Raw genomic sequence first — 12,902 nt, forward strand, 5'->3', positions numbered from 1 at the left:
CAGCATCATTATACCAATATAATAAAATACCTTACACTAAAGTATGTCAACTACGTTTTGTGCAAGGAGACATGTTTACTTTTCAGTATAAGCTGAATGATCACAGCGCCGAATTTTCTACAGTCAATGTTAGTAAAGTTACCAGCAGTATTAGGAAGAAACAGAGAGTGGTTCCCATAAATAATTCCACTGCTAACTTTGTAGTAGTTTCAGCCGATAACACAAAACCCAAATCTCTGACTGCGAAAAAGCTTGAGCATATTGAGTTTACGTATAAATGGATGTCACTGGAAGATCAGAATTACATGAAATGTTTGATTTCTGAAACGAAACAGTTTATAAAAATAAAAGTTAATTTTCTACTCTTCGTTAATTCATAAGTCGCAGGGACATAAAGTTCCAAGTACAGCTGTTACAGTGCCCTAAGGTTCCAAGTACAAGTGTAACAATTTGAAAAAACCATGAAATTTGCATTTTATACCACAACGACAGCATTGTTTTAAGAATCACTGTATTACCAAATCCTTAAACAATAATATATACCTAACATATCTGACAAAGTACAATATTGTCAAAACCGTTTTATTTGACAGCAAACTTTAAAATTCGTCTCCTGAAAATTTTTGTAAATGTCGCTTGGAACCCTATGGTTTTCAGCCCTAGCAATGAAGAAGTTTTAAATAATTTGCGTTTTAAAAATGATACAATTTCTCTATGGGTGGGCCCATACTAAATGTATATTTTATGTTGGAAGAATAAGTTTAGGATTTTCAGAGAGTGCTGCTCGCCGAATTCGATTAACTGTTCCCCATATTCATTTATTTTAGCATTCCAGTAGTTACATACGACGTTGTCATATATTTTTCCCTGTTCGAGCATTAAAATCTCCCAGCAGCATAATTTCTTTGCAGGTATTTATATTTTCGATAAGTTTTTATAAAGTTTAGTAGAAAATTTGCTTATCTCTTCTTGATGCACTTTTAGATGGCGCTTATACTCCAGTGATCTCGAGAGATCTTGCCCTTTCCACGTAACAAATACACTTATAATTCTCTCAACAATTTGTTCCCAGCTTTTTAGGTTTACTTTGAAATCTTTTTTTATCAATATTAATACCCCCGCTTTTGCTCTTTTGTCTTTCTCTACTCCACTATAAATATGGATAAAATCTGCTACTTTTTTCTACCTTGGCTTTTTTTTCTTTGTTTCGGTAAGAACTGTGATATCTGATTTTATTTTTTGTAATTCTGCTAAGATTTCGTCTGACTTGGTTCTATACCCGTAGATATTCCTTCTTCTTCTTTTTTTGAGTAGACATGACTCTATCTGTTTTTCAATGTGCCTCCAGTAATTTGTCGCTACAACGTTTTCGTGGTCTTCCTACTGATCGTCTTCCTATTAAGGAAGCGTCTTTTGACGCCTGATGCAGATGATGATGATCTAGTTGCCCGCACAACACGCAAGCTAGAAGAAATGTATACCACCTTGACACACGCCTCAAAAAATATGGGCCTGCAAGTAAATGAAAATAAAACTAAGATAATGGCATCAACACCCAACAATAGAGCCAGAAACATCGGCCACCAATTCACGGTTGATAATTCTACCTTTGAAGTGGTGGACAAATTCACATACTTAGGCTCCCTGATCACCAAGGAGAACGTCATGACGGAAGAAATCAAGCGAAGAATAATCCTAGCAAACAAATGCTATTTTGGACTGAGTAGACATATGAGAAGCAGAAACTTAAGCCAAAAAACAAAAATAACCATATACAAAACCCTTATACAACCAGTATTGACATATGGGTCGGAGGCATGGACCATTTCCAAGGCAGATGAAAATCTCCTGCTTATATTTGAACGAAGGATCCTGAGAAGAATATTTGGTGGCATCTGTGAAAATGGTGTTTGGAGAAGGAGGTACAACTACGAGATATATCACAGATATAAACATATATTTGGTGGTAAAGACGTAGTATCCTTTATAAAAATAGGAAGACTAAGATGGGCAGGACATCTGGCAAGATTACAGCAGAACAACCCTCCTAGAAGAATCCTTATGTCACAACCTGTGGGAAGTAGAAAAAGGGGTAGACCAAAACTCAGATGGAGGGATGGTGTAGATGAGGATGGTAGACAAATAGGCGCAGCAAACTGGCAACAGTTGGCAATGGATAGAACTGACTAGCGTAATAGACTTGGGAAGGTCGAGGCTCTATTATAGGGCTGTAGCACCAATGATGATGATGATTTATATTTTCAATAAGTTTTTATAAAGTTTAGTACAACATTTGCTTATCTGTTCTTGATGCACTTTTAGATGGCGCTTATACTCCAGTGATCTCGAGAGATCTTGCCCTTTCCACGTAACAAATACACTTATAATTCTCTCAATAATTTGTTCCCAGCTTTTCAGGTTTGCTTTGAAATCTTTTTTATCAATATTAATACCTCCGCTTTTGCTCTTTTGTCTTTCTCTACTCCACTATAAATATGGATAAAATCTGCTAATTTTTTGCTACCTTTGCTTTTTTTTCTTTGTTTCGGTAAGAACTGTGATATCTGATTTTATTTTTTGTACTTCTGCTAAGATTTCGTCTGACTTGGTTCTATACCCGTGGATATTCCTTCTTCTTCTTCCTCTTTTTATGTAGACATGACTCTGTCTGTTTTTCAATGTGCCTCCAGTATTTGTCGTTACAACGTTTTCGTGGTCTTCCTACTGATCGTCTTCCTATTAAGGAACCATTTTTACTACTTTATTTGTTGTTATTCGGCTTATATGACGTTCTATTCTACTTCTCTATTTCTTACCCAGTCCTTCATGTTCTCCACCTTGCATCTACGTCGTATATCTGTACTTCTAGCTTTGTCCCATAGTGTCTTGCCATTACGCTTTTATCTCTGCTGTTTCTAAAATCATTTTTGTCCTCCCTGTGTCAGGTCGTGTTTCTGCCGCATATGTCATTATTGGTATAATGACTGTTTTGTAAATTTTGGCTTTACCGATATTTTTATTTCTCCATATTGTTTCATTCAGGCAGTCTGCGGCTCTATTTACTCTATTCACTTGATCTTTCATTTTACTTTCGCCTTTATTTTGAGGGATTAGTATTGCGTCGTCTGCATAGCAGATAATTTTAAGTTGTTTTTTTCCCATTTGGTATCCTGTTTTAGTTTTTTACTTTTTTTATCATTTCATCCATAGTCAGGTTGAATAATAGGGGACTTAGGGAATCTCCTTATTTTATCCCATTGCCAGCTTCAATAAGTTCGGTTAGTTCTTCTTCCACTTTTACTTTTATTGTGTTGTTTTGGTAGATATTTTCGATCGTTTTGATTATTCCTAGAGGTATCTTTCTTGCGTACAATAAGTGGATAACATCCTTTAATTTGAATCGGTCAAATACCTTGTTAAGGTCCACGAAACATAGATATGCCGTTTTTTTGTATCCTAATGATTTCTCTTGCACTTGCCTCATTATAAATATAGCTTCGGTGCATGATCTTCCCGACGTAAAACATTGTTGTTCTTCTGCTAGTGATATAATTTCATGCATTGTATTTGTTATCATTTTGGTTGCTAATTTTAGTGTTGTGTTTAATAAATTAATTCCTCTGGAACTTTCTGGGTCCGCTTTGTCTCCCTATTTAAAGAGAGGGATGCTTGATCTCCATTCTTGAGGAATTCGGTTTTGTTCTATTATTTTTTGGATGAGTTTCAATAGTTGTTTGGTTAGATCTGGTCCTCCGTACTTTAGGAGTTCGTTCGCTATTCTGTCCTCTCCTGATGATTTTCAATTTTTTAATTTCCTTAATGCATTTTATACCTCTTCCTCCTTAATATTTATTTCTTCATTTGACGCCACCTCTGGTGTTGGTGGTTCATTATCGTCACCTTTAGCAAATAAGGATTGAAAGTAGTCTACCCACGTTTCCTTCTAAATGTGTTTCGTTTTTATTAGTTCGTTTATCTCTTTTCTTTGTCCTCTGATCATTCTCCATATTTCTTTTTGTGTTCCGTAGAAGTCGTATTCCATCTGTTTTGAGAAGCTCTGCCATTGTTCCCTTGTTATATGATAACTAAAGTATTAGTTTTATTTTTGATACATTTATAGTGGTTATATGGCTGTTGTGTTTATTGTGTTCTGTATTGTAAAAAAAATCCTTCTTTTCTTTATATTTTGTCTTCATTTCCTCTCTAAACCACAGTGTTTTCTTTTTTGATATGTTAGTGTTCGTTACTTTGTTCTCTTTAAGAGAGTTCTGCTGAGCTGAGACATCTTACGTCGATTATTTTCGATGGATGTATATCTCTGTTGGTTATAACATAATCTATCATAGATCTTTGTCGACAAAGATGTATTAAATGTATATTTGTGTTGGTCTTTACGGTCAAAAAATGTGTTGTTTATTCTAAGTTCGTTATACGTGCAGAAGTTTCTCATCAGTTCTTCATTTTCGTTTTTATCATCCTCGTTACAATTTTGTTAAATTATGGGTACTACTTGATTGCCTATTCGAGCGTTAAAATCCCCCAATATTATCATTTTCTCTCTGACTTGATCTACTACTTGTTGTAATTGGTCATAAAACATTTGTCTTGTTGTTTGAGGCTTGTTATTTTCTGGTCCCAAAAGTCCCTGTTCGTTTGCTATGTGGTCTATGTTTTTTTCCTGTCCTTGTTCCGAGGTTGAATTTTATCATTTTTTTGCAGTGGGTATTTTTAAAGGCGTAAAGGAGCAGGCTCTACGCCCTAAATCCCTACCAGTAGGACTAGGATTTTCTGTTATGGTTTCCTCCCTTAGTTAAGAATATGTAGTAGAAAACAATATAGTGATCCGTCTGCCCTTGGAAACCTAATAGCCATTCAGGGTCAGAAGAAACAAGAGTTAGCCAAGAGAGGCTGATAGGAAATATTAAAGACATTTTACTTAAGACAAGTTGAAAACGATTTAAACGTGAAGGTCCTATGATCCGCCAGGTGCGTTTCATAAGCGTATGAGTATTAATACACTTTGTGTCAACGCTCATACATATTGCTCGTCCAGCATGCCACAGCATGGAGGATAGGGTGCACGTCATTTTTACAATGTAGACACCCCAACTCCATAGCCCGACCCCATTTTTTTACACAATTAAAGACCATTTACTTTTCAATTGATTAAAAATGTCAATATTAATCTTGATTTATTTCACAAATTGAACTTATTAAATCATAATCCTAAATTAAAACATATCTTGTTTACATATTTCAGGTAGTTTGGATTTGCATCCTCTGTCGAAAAAAGCAAGAACTTCTCAGCAAAACTGGACAGTGGATGTTTGGTGGTCCAAATGCAGACCCTGATTTGCCTCAACTGCAACAGGCGCCGTCTGATAAAAGGCCGAAATTAGAACGAGCGCATTCAGCAGCCGAAAAAGAAAATCTACCTCTTCAAAGGTCAGGTAGCTTGTTAAGGAGACAATATTCAGAACAAGAACCAAGAGCGCCTTCTTGTGAAAGGTACCAACAGTTTAACGAGGAGGATCCTCGATTTTATCAAGGAGAGTTGGAAGGACTGATGAGAACGCATCCGCATCTTGTACCAAGACGGTAAGCATTTGTTAATTTTGAATTTATTTAAAATATGTCTAATTTTTTTTCTTAACGTTCCGTTTTTCAAATCTTTGTTATTATTGCATTATTCCAGCACAAGATTTTTTCATTAGTAATATTCGAGATATTATATTTTGGTCTATTACGTTTTCTTCTAAAAAGTATGGGAAAATACTAAAGACGTTTATAAGTAATGTATAGGTATTAAAATCTACCACTTGCAGAAAATTTAAATTTACCTATCAGACCCTTAGTAAAGTAAAGGCACAAATCAAAAATTTCGAATTTTGAGTTTTAGTCTGATATAAACATAAAAAATAATACTCTATCCAATGACCTTAACAAAAAACGAGAAAGATGAAATAGTGCGCGAGAAACCTATATGTGTCTCTTTTCAACTATGCGATTTTTCCTCCCGCTCATACTACTATATCGACTAATTCATTGTCGTATCAGTATTCGTCGACTGCAAACCGTTGTTGTGTTGTCATATTCAGCATTGTGCTAAAACTCTGGTAAGTTTCACATTTTTTTTTCTATAAAACTGATGTGTTTATTTTTATGCCGTTGTATTACACAACTTAGGGGTATAATATGTACCCTTGTCAAATTAGTTCTGTATATTACAAATTAATTATTCATTTTCTATGTGTATTTTCAATTACATCTTTGTGTTATAAAAACAAAACCACAGAAGTCAAGTAATGAATATTCACATGAGTAATGAATATTCACATAAATATTTATACATAATGTGAATAACTACATACAATTTATTGTATTGTTGCAGAATTATGGGATCACGAACTCAAAAAATTATTAATATTTTACATAAACCAGATGACCTGGTGATACCAAATCAAATAGCGGAACATTATCCAAATCCAGAAAGAAAAATTCAGAATCTCACACTGATAGACTATCAGTCAGCCCCACGGATTCTGGGGGGGGGGGCAAAATTTTGACATATTTTAGAAAACCATCTAACAGATATATATCTCCAAAAATTGAAACTTTCAATGCAAGAACCCTGCTATCAGAAGAAAAATTCATAGAAATGGAATCTGAACTTGATAAAATCAATTGGGTAATTGTTGGAGTCGCTGAGGTCAGAAGGAAAGGAGAAAGCCTAACCACTTTAAAATCCGGTCACATTTTCTATCATGTCGGAGAAAACGATGGGAATGGAGGCATTGGGCTCTTTATTAATAAAAAACTAGCTGAGAATATCATATCAGTAAAAGCAGTTTCCACAAGAGTTATACTTGCAAAATTACAACTAAACACCCGTTACTCCATAAAGATCATTCAAGTCTATGCACCAACATCGAGTCACGCTGATGAAGAAATAGAACAGTTCTATGATGACTTGTACACAGCTGTTTCAGAAGACCAAGAACATTTTACGGTAATATGTGGCGACTTTAATGCCAAAATAGGAATAAACACTGACCCAGCTGAAAATGCTCTCGGAAATTTTGGCACACCAGGTAGAAACGAAAGGGGCGAAATACTCTTAAATTTCCTATTAGAAAACAATATATATTTAATGAATAGCTTCTTCTATAAGAAGATCCATAGAAGATGGACTTGGAAGAGCCCCGATGGTAGGACAAAAAATGAGATCGACTTCATCATCACTGACAAAAAACATATAGTCAAAGATGTTACAGTCTTAAATCAATTTTTGGTTGCAAGCGATCATAGAATAGTCCGAGCAACTGTAGAAATCAATATTAAGCAAGAAAGACTGAAGATGATAAAAAGTAAAACATTCAAACCTTGGATGCGCCCAACGAATGAACTTGACTGAAAAATATATCACCAGTAACTTACTCAGAAATACAATAAGAGAAGACGTAAATAACCTAAACGAAGAAATAGTAGATACATTAACAGAAGCTCAGGAAAAATATGGCCCTAAACATGGAAAAGAACAAAAAATTAGTAAAGAAACGAAACAAAAAATGGAAGATCGTAGAATGCTGAGAAGTCAAGGAAATGTTGACTCGCAAGATATAAACAGCATTAATAAAGAAATCTCTAAAGCTATCAGACGGGATATTAGAAAATGCAACAACGAGAAAATTATAAAAACTATAGAAGACAACAAAAGCATGAAAGCATTGAGGAGAAAAATGGAAAATGGCAAAAAAGAAATCTTCCAACTTAAAGACAAAAATGGAAATATTATCTCAGATAAACCAAGCATATTACATATAGTGGAAAGTTTCTATGAAACATTATATAAAATTCAAGTTATTCCAGAGCTCATCGAACAACCAATACAAAAGGTACATAATGTAGGATCGGAGGATATACCAGATATATCACGAGAGGAAATTCAACATGCCCTCAAAAATATGAAAAATAATAGAGCTCCGGGGGAAGATGGTGTAGTCATTGAGACAATTAAACTAGGAGGTCCACTTTTGATGTCCCGAATCCAAACACTTTTTAATCTATGTCTGCATAGTGGAAACATTCCAAGTAAATGGAAGAATTCGGTTACAATCCTTCTTCACAAAAAAGGGGATAAATCAGATCTCGAAAATTATAGGCCATTTAGTTTGCTTAACCACCTATACAAGCTCTTTACTCGAATACTGACAAACAAATTAGAAGCAAAACTCGATTTCTATCAATCAGAAGAACAGGCAGGATTTCGAGCGGGACACGAAACAAACGACCATTTGCAATGCCTTAAAACTCTAGTTGAAAAGTCTATCGAATATAACAGACCCCTTGCTCTTATCTTTGTCGACTTCCACAAAGGATTTGACACAGTCGAAACAGTTGCTATCTTAAAAGCACTATCAGAATGCAGAATAGATCACAGGTATGCAAATATTATTCGAAATATATACGAAAATGCGACAACAACCGTTAACCTCCATTGCATGACTGAGAAGATAAAAATTGGCAGAGGGGTGCGGCAGGGAGATACCTTGTCGCCAAAACTATTTATAACAGTTATGGAGTACGCATTTAAACGGCTAGATTGGGAATCAAAGGGTATTGGCATCAATGGAAAGATATTCAATCATCTCAGATATGCCGATGATATTGTTCTCATAACAGACAACTTAGGAGAAGCCAGAGTTATGCTACAACAACTACAGCAAGTAACCCAGAAAGTCGGTTTAAAAATAAACTATGGAAAAACAAAAATGATGACCAATCTCGTCCCCAATGAGCTAATAGAAATCGAAAAGTCGCACATAGAACTTGTGGAAAAATATGTGTATTTGGGTCACGAAATAAGGTTAACGCGAGATAACCAAACATGCGAGCTACTCAGAAGATTAAGTCTGGGTTGGGCTGCATTCGGAAAAATAAGAGACGTATTTAAAACAAATATACCGATCCATTTAAAAAGAAAAGCTTTTAACCAGTGCGTTCTACCAGTCCTCACATACGGAGCAGAAACCTTAACTCTCACAAAAACATCAGCCGAAAAATTGAGAAGGACACAACGAAAGATGGAGAGATCAATGCTTGGAATAAGCTTAAGAAATAGAATAAGAAACGAGGAAGTTCGTAGACGAACCGGAGTGGAAGACATTATCGAACATATTACAAGGCAAAAATGGAGATGGGCAGGACATGTTGCAAGAATGAAAGACGACAGTTGGACAAAAAAATTGCTTGAGTGGAGACCACGGGCTGACAAGCGAAGCCGAGGAAGACCCCCAACGCGATGGACCGACGACCTCAAAAGAATCGTGACCAATTGGATAGCAGAGGCGCAGAACAGAAGCAGATGGAAAAGTCTAGAGGAGGCCTATGTTCAATAATGGACAACTCAGGGCTGATTGATGATGATGATGATGATGATATCCAAATAATTAGGAGAAAGTGACGTAGACCTTAGTGATTACGATCTTACATATAACAATGTATCGAAGAGTAGACGCAGTTCGCCAAGTATAACATCAATAAGTTCCAATGAGGATAATGTTGAAACATCTACTACAGTTAGTGTAGTTGGATCAAGAAAAGGCAAAGCTGATCCAACTAAGTGAAAACAGAATGTTCAGAAGATTCAACGCAACTTACGGTGGAAGCTACAGATCTATCAATACAAATACATATGTTGCAGCAAGGAAAATGAAACCCCCATGTTCACAAAAATGAAGACTGAAATGCGGCGAAAGAATGGATGAAAACCAAAGATTGCAACATTTCAATTCGTTTTAAAAATTAGGAGATATACAAGTACAGCGAATGTTTATATTATCTAGTATGGCTTCAGTTACACCTAGGTATAAATATACAAACGCTGAGCAACCAAGACAACCAAATAATGCTTTCTCTTTGAATTATGGAAATGAGAAAATAAGGGTATGTAAAACATTTTTTACCAACACATTTAATATTACAGAAAGAATGTTCAAACAGCTGTGCAGAAGAGTAAAAATACTGATGGCTACGTCGGTAATGATAATGGAGGAAAGCATGGAAGTCATAAAACTGTATGCAGCAAGCGGTAAGTGATATTACAGAATTTATAAACTCAATCCCTCGAATAGACTCTCATTATTGTTCTGAAGCTATTTTCTTGTGGCATTTAAAAGTAATTACTATTTAAATAGGAATAAGCCACAATTAAAGGTTTAATTGTGGCTTAATTCTCAAAATACAAACTAATGTTTGTATTTTGAGAACGATTTCCGAAGTGGAAATTGAAACGCCAATAAACGTACTTTAACCTTTAATTGTGGCTTATTCCCATTTAAATAGTAATTAGACTCTCATTATTTAAGAGCAGCCACCACCCGGGACTACATTAGTAGCGGTAAAAGTATTCGGTAATTTTTATAGAAATTTTACAGAAATACAGAGACATAAAGGACAAGAAAGTAAGCTCTACCACACTTTTTATGAAGTATTTACAACTAAATTTAATTTAGGATTTTTTCAGGGCAAAAAAGATCAGTGTTATCTGTGTTTGCAGTTTAGCAATTCATCAGGGAGTCAAAAAGGTATTATTACAGAAAAATATAAAAATCGTTTGGAAGAAAAGAAATTGAGTTGATTAGAAAAAAATAGATACCAAAAAAACGTTGATGAGTATAATTTATGCGTTTGTTATGATCTTCAAGCAATTATGCAACGTCCAAATGGTGAAAATTCATGTTTTTCGATATATTTAACATTATTTCTTTCATATTATAATGCATTATTATGAAATATGACACCAAAGTAAGACTACCAGGTTATCATACATCGACCAAATTTGATATAGACCAATATCTATCCGAAACATATAGTAATATAACGGCTTATTTGGACAAGGGTATTAAATTATTTTTTTTTGTAAAAAATATTATTATTTTTATTACTTTAAAAACATTTAATACATCATCTACGGTTTTAGTTTAAACATTTTCAGAATAATATAATACACAGGCGTTATGTTATAGGGCATTTTCTTAAAAATCCTAGTCACGCAAAACTTTAAATGCGATTTCCCAACATTTTACTTTTTTGAGTTGTGCCTATACTTTACTAGGGGTGCGCTATAAACTTACCTATTACGCCCTAAATACTAAGAAATCTCAATACAGAGAACTAAATATGTACCATTAGTGACAAGTACTGCTGAAGGTAATACATAAGAGAATATACGAAAGGCTAGAGGAGGATATTAGCGAGACGCAGTTCGGGTTCCGAAATGGAAGGGGCACTCGAGAAGGACTATTTGCCATCAACATATTGATTCAGCGATGTCGGGATGTAAACGTTGATCTACACTTGTGCTTTGTTGACTACGAAAAAGCTTTCGATAAAGTAAGACATCATCATCATCATGGCTTATTCACTCCTGGCGGAGTGTTTGCCGCCCTTTTGGGCTCTCTGATTCATTTATTGCGGAGAATCAGTCCGCTGTTGTTTTTTTTATTATTATAGCAGCGTGTGTGACTTGGCCCTGTCTACAATTTTCCTCCATTCTTTCCGGTCCTTACAGCGCTCCTTCCAATTGTAGATTCTCAGCTTCTTTATGTCTCCTAAGACTTGATCTCTCCATCTTGTTTTGGGTCTCCCCTTTGGTCTCTTTGTTGTTGGTCTCCATCCAGTTATTCGCTTTAGCGTAGAGTCTGGGTTAGCTCTTTATGTATGTCCCAGCCACCTGAGCCTTTGCGTCTTCACGAACTTGATTATGTCTTCACCCTCGATGACTTCTTTAATTTCTTCATTGGTTAATCTTCTAAATTCGCCTTCACTTATCCTCACCGGTCCCATTGTTCGTTAAATTATCTTTCTCTCTAAGATTTCCAACCTCATTTCATCTTTTTGTGTTAGGCACATCGTCTCTGCACCATAGGTGAACACTGGCCTGATTGCAGTCTTGTAAATTTTTAATTTGGTTTTCTTACTAATGTCCTTTTCTTTCAGGAATTTTTGGTAGTTTCAGTAGGTTTTATTACTCAGTAGGATGCGTTTATTTATTTCATCCGTTCTATCATTTCTGTCATTCACCATCACTCCCAGGTATTTGAAACGATGTACTCTTTCAAATGTATATGCACCAAGCTTAATTTCTTTCTCTAAGTTCGTATTCTCTCTTGAACACTTGAGGTATTTCGTTTTGCTTTGGTTTATTACTAGCCCTCTCTTCTTTGCTTCTTTATCTAGTATTAATATTATGTTCTGCATGGTTTTTAAATCTCTAGTAACCAGTGCAATATCGTCTGCATACGCTATCAGTTGGGCTGAAGATTCGATAATCGTTCCCATAATTTTGGCTGCTCTTACTGCCCCCTCTATGGCAATGGTAAATAATGTTGTTGACAGGGAGTCTCCCTGTCTGACACCTACCTCCATTTGTACTTCATCTGACGGGCCTTCCCTTGTTAAGATTCGTGCCTTGGATTCCTTCATCCTCATTTTTGTGAGACGTATTAGTTTTTCTTAGATGCCTAATTGATTCATATCCTTAATTAGCTCCTCCCTTATTACACTGTCAAAAGCTTGCTTGTAGTCAATAAACAGTATATGTAGATCTATTCCGTGCTCATAACTTTTTTCGTCAATTTGCGTTACAATGTGTATTGCATCTATTGTTGACTTACCTTCTCTGAATACATGTTGGTATTCACCTATTTTTGTTCTTGTTTCTTTTTCTATTCTTTGTCTGATCAAATTAGTTAATATTTTGTACATTGTATTTAATAACGTGATTCCCCTGTAGTTAGTACATTTCGTCTTGTCGCCTTTTTTAGGGATTGGTGTTATCAGACCACAATTCCAGTCGTTCGGCATGCGTTCTTCATCTTATATTCGTTCTATTAGGTTGT

General features: G+C 35.3%; 1 protein-coding gene across 1 annotated transcript in view; it reads left to right on the forward strand.

Annotated features, from left to right (window-relative positions):
• Positions 1–12,902, forward strand: part of Rim (Rab3 interacting molecule) — a 295,789-nt gene that overhangs the window by 59,677 nt on the left and 223,210 nt on the right. Inside the window, exon 3 of the mRNA XM_072532709.1 lies at positions 5,261–5,598. Within this exon, the coding sequence (XP_072388810.1) occupies positions 5,261–5,598 (338 nt within the window). The remainder of the gene's footprint in view (positions 1–5,260; positions 5,599–12,902) is intronic.

Source organism: Diabrotica undecimpunctata, chromosome 5 (assembly GCF_040954645.1).
Source record: "Diabrotica undecimpunctata isolate CICGRU chromosome 5, icDiaUnde3, whole genome shotgun sequence".
Taxonomy (NCBI): Eukaryota; Metazoa; Arthropoda; class Insecta; order Coleoptera; family Chrysomelidae; genus Diabrotica; species Diabrotica undecimpunctata.